This window comes from Telmatherina bonti, assembly GCF_933228915.1.
Source record: "Telmatherina bonti genome assembly, chromosome: 9".
NCBI lineage: Eukaryota > Metazoa > Chordata > Actinopteri > Atheriniformes > Telmatherinidae > Telmatherina > Telmatherina bonti.
Genome location: NC_136627.1, coordinates 21,762,153 through 21,780,600, shown reverse-complemented (window position 1 = coordinate 21,780,600; position 18,448 = coordinate 21,762,153). Strand labels below are relative to the sequence as shown.

At 37.9% G+C, this 18,448-nt stretch overlaps 1 protein-coding gene across 1 annotated transcript in view; it reads left to right on the top strand.

The window, feature by feature from the left end:
* Positions 1 to 15,498, top strand: part of septin4b (septin 4b) — a gene marked incomplete at both ends in the record, with an annotated part of 44,156 nt that extends 28,658 nt beyond the window's left edge. The window contains 10 exons of the mRNA XM_079247019.1: positions 10,280 to 10,376; positions 10,492 to 10,578; positions 10,673 to 10,796; positions 10,957 to 11,091; positions 11,823 to 11,940; positions 12,034 to 12,135; positions 12,919 to 13,015; positions 13,222 to 13,384; positions 13,576 to 13,675; positions 15,430 to 15,498. Of these exons, the coding sequence (XP_079103145.1) occupies positions 10,280 to 10,376; positions 10,492 to 10,578; positions 10,673 to 10,796; positions 10,957 to 11,091; positions 11,823 to 11,940; positions 12,034 to 12,135; positions 12,919 to 13,015; positions 13,222 to 13,384; positions 13,576 to 13,675; positions 15,430 to 15,498 (1,092 nt within the window). The remainder of the gene's footprint in view (positions 1 to 10,279; positions 10,377 to 10,491; positions 10,579 to 10,672; positions 10,797 to 10,956; positions 11,092 to 11,822; positions 11,941 to 12,033; positions 12,136 to 12,918; positions 13,016 to 13,221; positions 13,385 to 13,575; positions 13,676 to 15,429) is intronic.
* Between the last annotated feature and the right edge of the window lie 2,950 nt (positions 15,499 to 18,448).

Sequence of the window (18,448 nt, the reverse complement as noted above, 5' to 3'; positions counted from 1 at the left end):
TGTAGCACTATCATAGTGTAAAGTTAACATTTATGTTTGCATTTCCATCTTTTAAAGTGGAACTATTATGTGCATTTCAGTCTAATTTATTTTTATTTCTGAGACCAAAAGGGCTTGGATTGACCGAGTTATTGTCACAAATCGCTTTATTTACTTCAGACCGACCCTCTCCGTAGGCTGTCAGATCAGCCTGTGGGCAAATTGAGTGGATTGAGACTCTTCCGCATTAAGTCCCGCCTCCCGCCACTGCACTACATCGGGAGCGCGCACCGCAACTGCTTTCGCCGTCATTGTAACATCTCATAAACAGAAGGATTAGGCTAATATGAACTCAATAAAAAAAACAAAATACAATGTCAACACATAGCATACAGCCCTACATGTTGGAACCTGAATCAGACCCTGAAAACGAAGTGGAAAACAGCAACCCACAGCAACGAATGCAGCAGGATGTCTCTCTTTGGTAAACTCACCAGCTATCGTTCGAAATAACTATCCAACGTTTTCCACCCGCCTGATGTATTTGTACATGCCCTTGTTAACCAGTAGAAGGTAACCAATCACTGAACCTTATCCCCCGGGACGTCACAAGGATTTCCAAGTAGAAAAAACTCTCTAAAACGACACGTTTTTCGTCGCCATGGAAACCGGACGGAGAGAGTGCTGGAACTCAAACTCAAACTCAAATGAGTTTGAGTTTGAATCTGCAGATGAGGATTCAACACTGTAACACTGTAGAAAGCTCAGAAAACTCGAAATACCATAATAGGACCCCTTTAAAGATTAAAATGTGTCAATCCATGCTGATACTACTTCAAACATCCTTAGTCCTAGTCCTCAAGGGCCAGTGTCCTGCAAGTTGTAGAGGTTTCCCTGCTGCAGTACTCTTGACTCAAATCAATGGTTAAGTCTGAATCTCAAGTACCAGGATTGAGCATCCCTGAACTGTCTCAACTGTAAATCTTCAGTGAAGTCACACTGTTTCCCATCATGAGCAGCAGGTGGCACTGCCCTCCCTCCACTGCTCATTCTGCTTCCTCTGTATAGCACATAGTATATATTAGAAAACTGTGCATCATGCTAACTGTGTGTGACTCATCTTTTGACATCCAAGCCCAGTGGCTCTCCCAAACTCCTGCTAGTCTTGGATCAGATGACTTTGGAGTGTAAACAGGGACAGACATTGGATTATGATGGGCAATTTGACCTCTACAGTAGCTCATTGCTGTCTGACTTGTATGTGGATTGTGTAGCTATTTATTCTGTACATTCAGGCCAGTGTACCAGTGAGTAAAGGCATCCCCTGGGCACAGTCAGCCCTTTCAGACAGTCCATGATAATCACCCTCATGTTGTGATCCAGCCAGAAAGGATTAAAGCAGACCTGCTCTCATCTTCTCACACACCATCTTTCTTTACAGGAAGTTGTATCTCCTGACCGATACCCTCTCATCCAGGCCAATTCTGAGCACATGTCTCATTAAATGGAGGTTTAAGTGAAATTTGCCCACTGTGTGGTTTGTTGAACTGGCATGTCTGTTGACCTGATGCTATTTGTGTTGCTCTCTGTCTACTACTTATGATACTTATTATAGTAGTATAAGTTGGCACACCTTCAGTTAGAGCTATTAAGATTGGGATCATGTTGCATTTTGTTCTCCCTCCTGTAAACAAAACATTAATTCTCAGCTGAATTCAGCTCTTGTTTTGGTTGCTCCCCATTAGAAAGCTTAAAGAAAGATTAAATCTTAGCCTAGAGACAGGCTGAGCTTTTCAAAGCGGATACACTCACCAGTATTTGTTATGTAGTGTCAGACTTTGCTTTATTGCTGAGTCTGTCGTACAGTCTTGTACTTCTTAATCATTTTATGGGTTATTTTTTGTTTTTTGTCTGTTTTTTCCTTACAAATTACCTCAAATTTCACTTTCAAGTTTAACTTCTCAGAAACCAAACACTTCTGCGCAAAACCTGATGCACTGACTTAATCACTAAATCTTTTTTCTAACAATAAGGGAGATTTGTCAGGTTTGCAAGCAGACATTGATCCAGCGTAATGAAAATTGTTATGCTGTGGCCCGCTTAATTGTGTATGCATGCATGTAGTGAGAGAGAAAGTAAGTGTGTATTAGACTGAAAAGATTATTTGTGGCATGTAGGCCACAACTCAACCCCCCTTTCCATAACGACACACTCAAAGTCACACACACACACACACACACACACACACACACTCCTCTTGTGCTGCTTTGGCCCTGGCACTGCCAGCTGGGTGGTCTGTAATGGATGTGACAACAGCCATTGTAAGGGGTTATGTGCACTCTGCTGTTTTATCTTCTACATTAAACCCCACATCTATTTTTCAGTTGTTTCAAGCTACATTATTTTATGATGTGACTGTCATATAAACGGGTCTATTATTGTATCATTTCAGAAATGCACTACATGCACTTTTCACTGAAATTTATCCAGAAATATTTGTGTTTGTATGTGCTGATCTCATATTTGTAGTTTTAGGAATGAGGGCATGAGAAGCTTGTATCAAGACAATACAGCAAATGTTGCTCTCCCTGCAGATCTGCACCTCTTCTCAAGCCAGAATGGCTGTGCACATACAGTATATACTGCTGCTGCTCATCTGCATACAAGCTGCCAATTGGTCCAAACGGAAAAGTAGGGTGGAGCTCTTCTGACACTCCAGATTCAGTAGAGATTGAAGCTGCACCTGCTTGAAGCAAGATGCCTCCAGACTAAATGCAAATGGATGAAGGGGGAAAAAAAACATCAGAAAAGGGAACTTAATGGTGTGGCAAGGAAAATAGATGTAATTTTTAAATCTGGAGTTCCAAAAACTATAGGAGCAACTTTCTGAGGAACCGTCGAAGGCCTTTTCGCTTAATTCTGCCGTGTTGGTTAAACTAAAGAATTTCACGTTGGATCTGAAAGAATAATATGGCAACAAATTCAGAAACTAATAGTGACACAGAGGTATGTTTGTTCCTTTTTTGTGTTTAAACTAGAATGAAGTGTGTCAATTTAGTGTTTTCTTTCTGAATAGTGTAGTATAGTGTTGCTGCAGGTTTTTCACTGTTCACACTGTATGCATGTGTTTAAGTTTAGATTTTCCTTATAAAGCTACACACAAGCTAAACAAACACATGAACTCGTGTGAGCAGGCTTTTCTCTGCTGTATGTATGTTAGATATTGAAAATGCGAAAGTATTGATCAGGTATGACAGCTTAATGCAGTCAGAGTGCTTGTAAGATGTGCCTCTGGTGAGGAGGGTATTGCTTATTGTTTGCATTATTCGGGTATTGCTATCACTTTTCCTATTTTGATTTGCAGTAAATTACACACTGTGGTAAGACTCAGATTTAATTACATTTTCTTTTGCACTGAAGATGCAAAGTTGTGGTCACATAAACATTTGCATGAGCTCTATGACTGTGAAAGTGAATTAAGGAGGGATTATTTCTGTATTTCTGCATCTCTTTGTTCTGAGCCAACTTCACACAGAGCGCTGCTATAACTATCCAAACAACCACAGCATTCACACAGAGTGCACATGGCTCGTTTCACCACCTGCTATTGGCCTCATCACAAGGAAAGACCTTACTGGCATTTGCATTTTAAAGAGGAATGCACACAAGAGTTGTGTTCCTTGTGTAAATGCCTTCAAAAAAATCACATTTGTTTTCACTAATTTTAAAGCAAAGGAAAAATGTCAACAGAGGTATTACATCACTAAATATAAGGTAACGCTTGCAGCCATAATTTTAATCACCCTGTCCCACACTACATCAGCATACACTCTTGTAAGTATTGCTGCCAACAGGAGCTTAACTTGCAAAGCAAACATTATTTACCAGTCTAGCAAAGTTTTAAAAGGTAATTATTGTAGTTGGATTATAAACGACGCTGTCGAATGCATTTCCTGCCGAGTTGAAATGTGCTTTCATCATAGAAGGTCAATAAGAACATGCTCTATAGTTTCTTTATGACTTATTTTGATTGCATTTCCCATGTCATGCAGGAAGCATTTGAAGAGGGCTATCCCCTGAGAGCTGTATTCAATGTAGCAAATATTCATCTATCAGCACGATGTCGGTCAAACCCACTGCTACCATCCAACAGTAACAAAGCAACACTTTCAGCCACACAACTTGTTTATTTTCAGCTAGGTTTCGTATCCTTCAATTGTCTCTCGGGGCTGTCTATATATCCATGAGGATTTTGGTCCTAGATATTTTTCATACAGTGGTTTCCTTGAAAACCTTTAACTACAAAGAGTATTGTCTTCCTCAGTAGTTGTGCAGCAGCCTATTACTTGTCTCCAAGACTGCTTATTAAACTTAATCAAAATGATTAACTTTATTGCAGTGGACTGTATATAAAACAAACAGTTCTGCGGGCAAATTCTTGCTTTTGCTCCACTTTACTCATTTCATACAACGAGCAGGACATTCCAGGCCAATGTGTAATCAGCAGCAAATGAAATAGTTCTGCATTGCCCATGTTGAGGCTTCAATACAATCTAAGTGCATTTTTATCAGTATTGCAGGAAATGCCAAACAAGCCACTGCTGAAGTAAGATGTTTTACTGCCAAAAGTTTAATGTTTCTGTCCGCATACCATTGTTTAATTTCCCTTGTCTCATTTATTTGGCTACATAGACAGTATTGATAAATTATTTAAACTTATGAAAGGAAGTCTTTAAAGCATTTTCGAGTAATGTGAGGAAGTGTTTAAAGCCAAATATATTTCAGATGACTTACTGTGTATAAAGGCTTATTTGTCATAAATTATTTCCAAGTATTTCCAGAGGCCCGCATGATAAGGCTGGATTTTCTGTTATCTGGGTAACCTCTAGTTTAACACCCGGTATTCTTTATTACGAAGCTGGTTCATGTATTTGCAGGGTAAATTACCATGGTAACTAATGCTCAATAACTAACCTGCTCCAGAGCAGTAAAAGCACAACCACAGATCAACGAGTGTAAAACCACCTCCTGACCAATTAGTTCAGTTGGAAAAGCAAGAAGAGGGCTTAACCTAAAAAGCACTTAATTAAATATATAAAATGAAAGCATGGGACTGAGGAAACTCTACCCAGATGTCTGGGCTGTAACAAAGTGATCAGAGTACTGTCCATTTATATTGTCCAGTGAATTAATATGGTATTAATCTGCAGAATTTATGTATTAACAGAGTCGTTTCTTCCAGCATTCATTTCTGGCTTTTGCTGCAGCAGTTGTGTTGCTTTTGGCCTGGATGTTGTTTAAATTTTTTGTTTTTTGAAGATTAAATTTTCCTCCATGGTGAGATATGCTGCTCTGCAGGGTTTCTCCATGTCTGCCATTGGTTACACACTCCAAAAACCTCCCATTTTATTATAGCGAGCTCCAAGAAAGACTGGAAAACCCCAGGTTGAATTACTGAGTTGATACCCAGCTTTGTTGTACCACTTGTCCAGATCCTGAATATCTTGGTAAGGTAACAGAAAGATACCCATGATATGTTCATCACACTGTGTCCTACAGGCATCAGGTGTGTGTTTTTCATCAGGGTTGGATTTTTTTCACTTTCAAGATGAACCTGAAGCTTATTCATTCAGTTTTATCTCTGTCAAACTCTGCATGGCACCTCAAGCAGCTTGAGTTGAACCAATCCTCAGCTAGTTATGGAAATCTTAATTAGTTCAAGTCTCAGCAGAGATAGTTTCCCATAGCAGTCTGTGTTTTAGCTTATTGCAAATGAGTGAAATTAATGTCAGCGCCCATTGGGATTTGTTCTAGTTATAGGAGATTGTTTCCATATCATCAGCTGTTAAACAGAAACACAAAGGGAGGAGACATTTCTGTAAATCTTGCAAGTTAAACTGTTTGAGGTCTGGGTCTTTAATTTATTGACTCTCTTTCTCTATTTTTAACCTCTATATTTGTTCTTCTTTTATCTTTTTTGCTTTTCAATGGAGTGCTTTGGGCTTTGTGTTTGTGTAGTTCACCAGAGTTGGGATGATCTATATTTTCCCCAGTCACTCATGTATTTCATAAGTATATTGATTGATCTTCTTAATGCACCACATCCTGACTTTGTTTATTATTTACTCAGCTCTAGAAGTGGTCATGCTTTTTGAATTGGTCAAGCTGACTTATGAGAAACACCTGATTGGAGGATTTTTGAAGACGGATTTTCTTGAATTTTGCATTATAGCTTTTGAGTCATATTTTTATCTGGCTCTTTGTAAAGGTGGACTTTATAGATATTTTAAAGAGTGGAAATATTGGATATGATCAAATATTGTCTGTATTAAACCTAATTCCAGAAATTTAACAAAAAAGGGAATGATAAGAATCAGTTTCATACATACAAAATCAGTTATGAGATGGATTACTATATGTCCATTTTCTGCTTTATGTTCCTGCTGATTGAAACTGATTAAATGTGGAGGCCATGGCAGTGAGAATGTGTTTCTTGTGTCTGAAATGGAAAAAGCTGTATTTTCCATTACATTTCTTTCTCATAAAAACTTTTGCATGTTTAGATGAACAACGTCATTGACCGGTAGTCTGACTGAGTGGGAGAGAAAAAAAAGCTGCGTGTCTTTTTGGTTTTTGGCTGCATTAGAGCCCCATACAAAGCTGGTTTGAAAAACTTGGAGGAAAGTGAATTCTCAATGTGCACACAGTAACGCTTTCCTCATCGCGGGGCTTTAAAGGTGGTGCAACCTGATAGTGAGTGGTTAGAGAAGCTCTAAAGGTCATGTTCAGAAATGCTACAGAAAGAAAGTAGAAAAGATGGAATAAAAGTAAAAACTTGTTCTTCCTGAAGGATAGATGCAACTTTTAACTTAATCATCTGAGGAAGTCATGATTGCGCTGTATAAAGTTTTCTCCTTCTATAAAAGGCATTACACTCCGTGGAGTGGTTAGTTAATATTTTGGAGTGAGCTGCTGCATAAATCTGATTTATGAATGAAGAAATCTCATAAATCCTTAATTGAAGAGAAATTAGTAAGAAATGAATTCCTTTTTTAGTTTGATCAGGGAACTTATTCACATTACCAGGAGCAATGTTAAGCTAAATGGAGACTTCATAAGTTTGCCATATTTATCTTATGCTCTGGTTGATAGAGTTTAGTTGACTTTATATTATTTCTTGCCATGCTAAATAACCAACCTTATTTCATTATGTTGTATGTGTCACAAAAGACTGGAGGATTTAATAGTTAATCTATTAGTCAATATATACTCTGAAAATATGTATCACTTTCCTGATGATTTTCTCACATAAATGTAAATGTGAATGATCCAGAATCACAGTCATAGATGCGAATCGCTTTTTGTTTCCATTGGATCATGCATGATAAACCGCTGTGCTGCTTCAAGTGTTTCTAGACTCGTTTTTTGAGGGTTGGTGTGTAGCCTTTGAATGTTGACGTGGGTCTCGTCAATGCGGCTGATCCCTTCCCTGAGGCACTGAGTGGCTCAATGGAGCTAAAGGACACTGTGTCCTCTGGGATGGAGTGGTATAAAAGCTGTAGCCGCTGGTCTCTGCTGTCTGCTGGAGTTGATGTGAAGAGCAGTAAACACTGCAGTGAAAAGAAGAGGCTTTAGGCTCTGTAAAAGGCACAACAGGTGAGGCTCTAGATGAGAGATGACACTCTGCATGCAGGATGGGTGAATGCAACTGTTTAAACCAGTTTTCTGAGGATGAACTTTAATCTCCCTTTGTATTAGCATGGGTTGTGATGTTCATAAGAAATGTCAGCTAATATTTCTGGAAGCAGCTTTGGTTTCAGTTCTTGTTACAGCTTTTTATCACATTCATGCAAATGGAAGATTTTTTAAATACAGTATGTTTATTCCAGAGTAGTGAGACTGACCATTTCAGTGATCTTATGTGGGTCACAGAACCCTCCATGTAAAACATTGATCTTAGTGATTTAGTTGTAGAACAGGAAAGGTCAATTTCCATGTTGCCCTTAAGCTGCTTCCCCAGAATAATTAAATGTGTTTGTCATGAATGTTCAGAAACTTTTTAGAAATTAAATATATACTAGAATTATTTTAAGGCATTTTGACGCTTTTAAAATCTTTATGAAAATGGAACAAAATTAAATTTTCTTTATTTTTTCTGTCCTCTTTTTTTTTTTTTTTTTTTTTTTAAGTGTTTTTTCAGTCATTATTTCATATGGTGCCAGAACACATTTAGTCTGTTTAGACGAAAGTGACTTTTACTTTGGTGTTTTCATCAAACTGTTTGTGACTTTTTGAATTGTGTAATTCCCAGTCTTTTTATGCTAACGCCAGTATTGTTGGGAGTGATTTAGTCATGGTGGTCTTTGAAGACTGAACAGGAAAACTCTACTGGACCTCTTCCCAAGATGTAGAAATCTATATAAACAATCTCTTCTAAATGCCATTACGTAGTATTCATTCATCTTTTTTATTACTGAACCACAGTTGTCTCACCTCTTCTGTAGTTATACCATTTCTTTGTGAAATGGTATGTTCTTTTATATGTTCTTTCTTTGACTTTATTTGTCTCATCTGAACTTAGTGGACTTCTTTTTTCCTACCCTTCCTAACATGATTCCCTCTGCTCATTACCCTCTTGTTTAACCTCTACATGCACACCCTTCTGTCAGGAGATTGCAGAGTGCAGTGTAGCCCCAGTAGCAATGGAGGACAGTGACCATGAGCCTTCCTCTTCTTCAGATGAGAAAGACTCCTGCCCAGCCTCTCCTAATCATAGCAGGCATGCTGCACAGGTATCACCAAAATCCCTAAATCACAATTATTCCCATCAGTCATCAGCTAATTTGGACTTTGACTTCTTCTTTGTTGTAACGTGAGTCTTTTTATTCAGATAAAAGTTGCTAGTTTTCCCCCTAATCTTATGTATAGTAAATAAATAAAACATAAAGCAGTGTCACAGTATGGACCTGTTGCTAAATTAAATAGCCTTGTTGCTTTCTAAACAGCACTGCATTATTTATCCAGCTAGTCTTTCACCTGGGACTACCACCTGTGGTAACTGGAGTCCATAATATACACAACAGTGTACTCTTGAACTGTGGACATTGTTACAGTAAAGCTTAACTCTTATGTTTTTATCTTTAAAAATGAGCTAATGACAAACTTTTTCTTTTTTTTTTTTTTTTACTGTGATTGCTCTTTAGTAATAATCTTAAAATACAACTTATTTGCCTCAATATTTATGAAGTTGTCAGAGGCTATATAAAGCATGTAATTGAAAATACAAATGCACACCCCAGTGCTTTGGGAAAAACATTATACCATATTTGGTTTAATGTCATTGTTGTTAATGCTCACCTCGAACATAATCAATGTTCAATACTGGTGATGAAAGTAATTACCAGCAGCACAAGCCTTTGCACGTAGCCTCTCTTTAGCATAGTTAAAGGTTCGTGTTCTGTTTTTTTAAAACCAGTTTAGCTGATTTTTCTCTGCTGAATGGTAGTTTGAAAAGTGAATGAGAACATTTTTATTCAATAAAATCAGCATGTTTATGTGTCTGTTTTAAAAAATTAAAAGTGACCAATTTCAACTATTTTAAGCATTACTTAAATAATGTGTCTTCTGACTCTCCACATCTTCCCGTCGACACTGGCACTCTCCCTCTCCTTTATCTGTATTTCTCCATCCCCTTTATTTTTCATTGTCCTCCTCACCCTCTTCAGCATTCAAGCCATTCAGATGATTCAGAGATGGAGAACATAATGCAAGACCCTCAGCAAGGTCACCTCCACCACCATCATGGCCATGAAGTTTGTGATGCAGTCAGAGAGGCAGAGGGCCAAGATCGCCCCCATACCCCATCTTATCTGCGGCCCCCTGTGGCGGGTAGGGCCCAGTCAGATTCAGGTTCAGACCCCGGCTTGCCGCAGTCCAGAAGCGTGGAGTTTGACTTGCCCTCCCCTATTAGTCCACCTAGGCCGAGAAGCCCCTGGGCTCTTTTTGATCCATACGACAATAATGAGGTAATAAAAGGAGGTGAAGGAACCCAGAGAGGATAAACAAACTCCTTTGGTTGAGTTCTGCTTTTTAAACTGTGTGCTTTAACATGTTCCTCTGACTGATTTATACGGAAGTATCATGGCAGGAATGCTTTTTTTATTTTACACTTGTGTTGTTGATTTTCCTGTGGTGCCAAATCATTAGTGTGATTTTGAAGATATCTCGAGTGTCGCCATCTCCATGGACAGTATAATGCATGACCCAGATGACATTTTTCCCTCTCTGTGTTTGCGTTTAGGACCAAGACAAGGAATATGTGGGTTTTGCAACACTGCCAAACCAGGTGCACCGCAAATCAGTCAAGAAAGGATTTGACTTTACTCTCATGGTGGCAGGTAAAATCTCAGTTTGCACATTAGAAGACATTTGATCCTAAGCCCACCCTTTACTTTTGCTAATCACAAGGTCTTAAGCCTCACTGTTTTTCCCTTTGTTGTTCTTTGTTTGAAGGTGAGTCTGGCCTGGGAAAGTCCACCCTGGTCAACAGCCTGTTTCTCACAGATTTATACAAAGATAGGAAACTTCTCAATGCTGAAGGTGAGCAAACCACCTCATTTCTCTTTTACCCATTTGAGTTTTTTGGTGTAATGATATATATTTGAAGATGAGACCTATTTCTGTCTTCCTCTAGAGAGAATTACACAAACTGTGGAAATCACCAAACACACAGTGGATATTGAGGAGAAAGGTGTCAAACTAAAGCTTACTATTGTAGACACGCCTGGATTTGGGGATGCTGTGAACAACACTGAATGGTACATTTTAAACAGCTTTGAGGAGTAAATGTACTTCAGACCACACAGTTCTGTGAATATTTACAGACAGATAGCTTCATTATATCTCAGCTTGGTTTATAAGTCATGTGGCATCTGCATCACTCCACACACTGAGCATTCCTTTGTGTTTCTGCTCTAGCTGGAAGTCAGTGGCTGATTACATCGACCAGCAGTTTGAGCAGTACTTCAGGGATGAGAGTGGCCTCAACCGCAAAAACATCCAGGACAACCGTGTACACTGCTGCCTCTATTTCATTTCACCCTTTGGTCATGGGTATGACAAAGCTGCATTTTTCCTCCAGAGATTAGTTACCCTGCCTGCTCTCCTTTCCCTCAGAGATCAAGATGTAAACCTTTCTGCTGCAGTGTGTGATGTCTGCAGCAGCATTTGTGTCCTGACCAGAAAGCCAGGAAAGGCTTGTTTTACAATTACATCATGTTTCTCCTAAAAAGATCAGTTTAATCATCTTACTTATGTTAGTTCACAGCATTTGTCCTCTGTAATTGACATCACCGCTGAGATCTAGTTTAGCAGCATGCGCTTGCGGTGCACTCAGCATGATGAATTGTTAATGCAGCAGCTCTTGCTCTGAGTTAAAACAGTTTTCAGCTGCCTTTAGGTGAATTTGCATCTGCTGCAATGCTTTCACCCTAATCACTTGTTTGTGCTGAGTGCTGATGTGGTACTTTTCAGCACATTCGTGCACATTACTGTTCCACATGGCTGTGCTCATCATGGAACAAATCCACCAGAAAACTTGAGGTAGAGCAGCGGCACCCTCTGCTGGTTAATTTCCATTGTTACTTATCAGGTAGCACATTAGCAAATCCTCTCCATCTGTACTTGTGGCTCTAAATGTTTAATAAAACAGGATAAGGATGTTTTACTTAATATAAACATATATTATAAAACATATACAATGCTTTTTATGTTCATTTATCACAGTTGTATAATGTTTATTTTGTGTGTTTGTCTTTAATGAGAGGAGTTTTTCCCTTTTTCAGCCTTCGGCCTTTAGATGTGGAATTTATGAAGGCTCTGCACGAGAAGGTTAACATTGTCCCCATCTTGGCCAAAGCAGACACACTCACTCCGAATGAGGTCAAGAAAAAGAAAATTAAGGCAAGGGAATCCGTGGACTGGCCCTACATGTGTTTCACCACATAACATTAACTGTTATCAAGTTGTTGTCCTCCTCTCAATCTGGTTCTGCAGATCAGAGAGGAGATTGAGCAGTACGGCATCAAGATATATCAGTTTCCTGACTGTGACTCTGATGAGGATGAGGACTTTAAGCAGCAAGATCTAGAGCTGAAGGTGAGGAAGAGAGACTCCAGGTTTCTTTTCTTATCTGTGTTTGTCATGGAGTTTGAGGGTTACTATACAAACACTGAGATAATTTAGAAATCTGTTATTCAACAAAATAATTTAATTTAAACACTAAAAAACATGATGATTAAAGCCACCACACATCTTTAATGTTTAATCCTTTAATAAAAAACTCAAGATTCAAGATTCATTTTACTGTCCGAAGACAAAAATCAAAACTGAAGTACACGAAAGGCACAAAAATTTCCACAAAGAAGTTAACCTAAATATGATGTACATAGAAAGGCACTTATTACTAGATTTATTATTAGATTCTTGGTCGTTCGAAAAGTAAGAAGAGGATACAATTTATGGTTAAGTAAATTTTCTAAATAATCTTTTTGAGAAAAAAAACCCCCAAAACATTTGATGAAATAATCCAATTAGTGAGTGTAGTGATAGATATGTGACCTTGGAGGCTTGACAGTCTTGGTGACCCAACCTTTGTTCACCCCTCTCACATCATGAACTTGCAACAAGGCTGGAGGAGACATCAGTGTATCCGTTTATGTCTCCCTTTTTATATCTTGCATAAGAGCTGAGAAACAGAAGAAATGAAGCAATAAATGTGATGAGGAAAGACTTTGAAGACTGAAACGACTGAAAAAGGAATGTTGATCAACTATAAACACTGCAGGGGTCGATATTAATCTAGAGCCATCTACAATTTGTCATTCAAGTGCTTTTGAAATATCGCTTTAATTTTATGATCTTCTCTGTTCTGCTTTTAAGGAAAGCATTCCTTTTGCTGTCATTGGCAGCAACACAGTGGTGGAGGCTAAAGGGAAGAGAGTGCGAGGCCGTCTCTACCCCTGGGGCATCGTAGAAGGTAGCTCACCAATTTAAATGGTGGAGTGGAACTCAAAAATTGTCCTTTTAGGTTATATGTATCATGCTGCAAACATTTTGTTTTGATTTACAAACATAAGTTGACAATTTATAGATCATTTTTACATTTTGGATCAGCCTGTTTGGCCTTGTTGATTCATTGTTGGTTTAGCTGAGTCTAATTGTTCCCTGCTGTGTGGGTTGCAGTGGAAAACTCGGCACACTGTGATTTTGTGAAGCTCAGGAACATGCTCGTTCGCACACACATGCAGGACCTTAAAGACGTGACCCGGGAGACTCACTACGAAAACTACAGAGCTCAGTGCATCCAGAGCATGACCCGCATGGTGGTGAAAGAGCGCAATCGCAAGTATGATCACACTGAAGCAGCAACAGTTGCTTTCCATGTTTTTTCTGTATTCATCTCACTTTTTCTTATTTTCTCTGTTGAAATGAGTTATTGCTGTTTAAACAGGCTTAGCAGCTTGAAAAAGCACATCACGGCGATAGAAAAAAAACTTGTGGATATAAACTGTTTCTGTTTAATTGACATCTCTGCAGTAAACTAACCAGGGAGAGTGGCACAGACTTCCCCATTCCCATGGTGCCTGGAGTGACAGAGAGCGAGACTGAAAAGCTCATCCGAGAGAAAGATGAGGAGGTACGAAACGCTGACAATGACCCGGAGTTGCATCACGACCAAGAACACGAGTCTAACCACCACTCTGAGCAGCACGAGCTCTTAGACTCTCAGCCCAGCCAAGATGCACACTCGGCTCAGAAAGCTGAGGAAACTCTCTGAGTGACTTCATCTCACAGATCCTTTGTACCCTTTTTTTTTTCTTCAAGTGCACTGAAGTCCCAACTTTTTATATATGAAAATATGAGATGGTGCATTCATGTAATCAACTTGTATTTAGACTCTTTGAACAGTGAGTTAGAAAAAAGTTTCAATACTATGTTACGTTTCAAACACGACCAATTTCAAGCCCCGACACCAGAGACAGCAGAATGCTGACATGTGAAAAAGAAAGAACCCTTTTTTAAAATTTCTAAGGTTTTTCATATTACTAAATAATTATATTTTACAGTCATTTGAAAAAAAAATTAAACCAATTGGGGCGATGGGAGAAAAGCGCACCCCATCATTCAGTTTCTTGTAGAGCCACTTATAGCATAGGGAAAAAGTAGATTGCATATGTGGATTTTATTTAATATGTCATATAGGAACAGATACATTTACCTCCAATTTAAAACCTGCTAAGGGCATGATTTTTTTTTCTCATATGATGATTCATAAAACCTTAAATTAAAAGATGGACCTTCTTTGTCACATGTCTGTAATTGTAACATCATATACAGCATCGTGTCATTCTGATTTAAGAAGAAGCTTTTATTGCAAGTTCACCATTGACATTTAGGCTTTGGTATTACTACTGATTTCCCAACTTGATTAAGTTCTCATTCACAATTCGATTTCCGATTTAATTCAGTATCAGTTCAGTCAGGCAGATTTCTGATGGGTTACCGGTGCTCTGAACGAAATACAATCCATACAAAATGGAAAAACCAACTACCAACTAAAGATTTTGTAAGGCATGTGTTTCACACAGTATGAATCCAATGGTTGGATTATTATAAATAGAATAAATGTTTTAGGCAACATATTGTTGGTACTATTTTGAAGTGATGCCTTCTTCACAAATTCCTATCATTTTAACTCTGCATATGTGAGCCTAATGCCTGATAATACGATTGTTTACATTTTATTTTAATGAAGCCCAACTGAACAAAACTAAAAAGCTACTTCTGGTTCATTTTGTTGAAAGATTGTCAGAATAAAGAATAAATGTCTGATCATACGGTCATCTAGAACTCATAATGTGTCACCAGCAATATGTTTTCAAGTCCCTCTTCCTTCCCCGCTTATCCTATAAACCAATTCATTTATTTAAATAAAGAGATTATTTTCCTCAATTGTTTTTTATTTCATTTCCTGTGTTTCAAAAAATTGAAATTGCATGTGGGATTAAAGTTATGCACACAAATGCAGCAATAAATTCACACATTTTACTAAATAAAGGAATCGCATTCCTGTAGCTGCAGATGTTCAGATGTACGTGCTAATATTCTGGAAAGCTGCTCATATATGATATATGCTGTCACATAGCTAAAGAGGCAGGTTGAGGAGATGCCGCTTCCCTCCAGCTGTTCAGCACAGGTCACATGATCAAAGCAGAACACATGATGTCCCCGTGTTATTGATCACTTTTCTGTGCAGTCATGTGTAAATAACTAACCTTGATTAAACCCGCTCAGCCAGCTGACATGCCCAGTTTTCACTCTGCTGTTCAAGTCAAAGTTCATCCCGTGACTTATTTATGTCACTAACATCTCCCTCATCTCTCCTTGCAGTTACGGAGGATGCAGGAGATGCTGCAGAGGATTCAGGATCACTTGATCACTCAAAAAGACGGCTATTAACATAGGAGTCCGGCCACACTGTGTACATAAAACAGCCAGGAATCCTTTATTCGAGTCATGAACATTGACATTCCCAGGATGTCCACCCAGCCACCGCCCAGCCTCATCAACAGCATGTTTCACATGGACCCGGTGAGGAGGGGATAGATGTAGTGGCATTTGAAACGGCTCCCTTTATTCTCTCCAGAACTTCTGACATTAATGGCACCACTTCTGCAGAACACCTGGTCCTCTGCACTCTGCTGTTTGCTTGAATCTAAGTCACATATCAGAACTGTACTTTAGTCACATGATCACAGTTGTAAGGTTGATGAGGTTTACATCAAAGTAATAGTGTCCTGCTAATATTTTAAGCACACTTTTCTGATGTGTTCATTTTTTAATTTCTTTGTAAGTCAACAAGCATGAATGCTGTATTAATTTAATTTTTTTCTTTCACACCTAAGAACTGGTCTACTTATTTTATGTTCTTGATTTTGTGTCATCACACACTACGACACTGCTTGACTTCTTATGGATTATATGGATGTACACTTTCTTTTCCCCAAGTTTATTGTTGGTTAACCCTGTTTCATCTTTATGTATATTTTGTTTTACGAGTGTTTGCATATCTATTATAATTGCCACCTCTGATGCCTGACTTTATGGATGTTAGAGGCTCTGCTTTAAATTGGCCAGTGTTAGTAGAAATTGCTTACTGATAGTCAACTTATATAATATATATGTTTAACAATGACAAAGAAGTCTTTATAAGAAGTCCGTATAATTTTTGGGTCGTTCCCCAGTATAGTTGTTACGACGTAGGCCTGGAACTTAAGACGAGACCCTCGATTTGCAGTGAGTGTCCAGGGGCAGGGTTACACCAACTGACACAGGTGTATTTATTTGCGCATGCTTTTTTTTATTTTTTTTTATTTTATTTTACTAAATGACATCAGATCAGTGACCATGATGTTATGAGCTTAATTGTAAAAAATTATGGATTGATACTTAAAAGCGTGTTTTTGGATTAAGAGCAATGATCAACATTAGTGAGACTATGAATCATTTGCCAGTTTTTGTATGTAATAGAAAATATTGGGGTTTTTTTTTTTTGTTTGTTTGTTTTTGTTTTTGATTTGATTGTGTTTCAAAAAAGAACATTCCTTGAACTTCTCTCAAAAAGTTGGGACATCTTGTTTTTGGTTTTGTTTTATATTAAATCTGACTTTTGTTATTCTACATCTTTGAGTATATTTATGTAATGAATTTCTAAATCAAAATAATGAAGAGAAAACATGTATAAATTCTAATATTGTAATAAAATACAAGCATAACTTCATGCTTATCATTTAAAGAATTTTACTTTGTTACGCAAATAGCACGCTTGTTTTTAATATGTAAATTGTGAGTGTCACAAATTTTTTTTAGTCTTTTTTACTTTTAACATGTTAGACAGGATAGCTGACATTTAGAGTTTCATGGATATCTGATCTGAAGCCAGGTGTGGCCTTTTTATCTTTGCAAACACAAAATATGTTAAAAAGGTAAATGTTGTTTTGGCTTTTTTTTTTTTTTTTTTTTTTTTTTTTTTTTTAAAAGCTCTGAATCTGTTTTGTTTTTTGTTTTTTTTCCTACAGGCCAGGGTAATCTTGGGATAATCATAAATTCCTGAATAGAGGTTACTGGTCTTATTCTTGGAGACGTTTCATCTTTAATCCAAAAGGCCTCTTTAGTCCTGAATGGCAGGGAGTTTTATAAGCTTTTAAGCTCTTGAGATCAAGTGTATGACACTGACCCATTTCCAAGTTCTGTGGTTCATTTGTAATTCTAAGTTACTGTAGAATTAGTCAAAATTATAACTATTCTTAACAGTAAATTGTTTTTTAATGTCCAGTATCACTGAAAATACTTAAAGAAAAATCTATAAATAATAGTAAATGCAAAATGTACGCCAGGTACAATTCTTTCTTGGTTGCATCTTGCACCTGACTGCTGGTATTTTCTGCTGTTTACTTATTTCTAAATGTTAAAGCTCTCAAAGCTTCCAGAGGCCTGTACTACAGCGCTGGATTTTCTCTTATTGAGGTAACTACAGGGTTAAGCCGGGGTTTTCCAAACTATGATGCTGGTTAACTTTTTGCCACCATGGTAATTTACGCCGAACAGCTAACCTGCAGGTTATGTCCCGGATAAGAGCTCAACAAACATAAAAGGCACCACCTCCTGAGCAGTCCGTTCTCTTGGAAAATGACCTGCATATTTAGTCAATGTTGGTGCGCAGGGGGTGAAAGGAGCACTTTGGAGAAAAAGTTTTTAGCAATCAGTGCATCATTTTAATCAAGACATCACTGACTGCTTTGCAGCATGTTTTTGTGCTTATTCTTCACTTGTTCGCCAGTCCATTTCTCTCATCTACAGTTTCATCTGAAATAATAGGGTTGATTATAATGGTCTTACGTGGCATAACTGCAGAACCTTGAGTTTATGGTTCTTCACTTATGTGTAGAAAAAACAGAGAAGGCACTGAAGTTTCTTTTCTAAGCATACTGAGAAGTTTGCTGACTGACTAACGGCATGAGGGTGGACTTAGTGAAGGACAAAAACAGCTGAATAGTAGCTGGCACGCCCCAAGACACAAGCACTGTGGCTTGTCTTTACAGCAGCTGGAATAAAAGTGATTACCATCGCAGCTGGCAAACATCACAGACTTTGTCATAAAAAAATTCAGATTTTTTTTGTTTTTAACCTGTTGTCACCAACTTTCTTACATTATTTGGTTAATTTTAAAATAATCAAATTGTCCAAATATCTTTGCTTTCTTTGTCTAAAGGGATGAAAAAAGGCAACTTAAGGCATTTGTAAACATAGTACAATTTATTAATTATATTTTATAATTTTTTATTTGACATAGTCTCCCAAGTGTTTACATAATACAGTTAGATCTATATGCAGCCCAACATTTACAGGC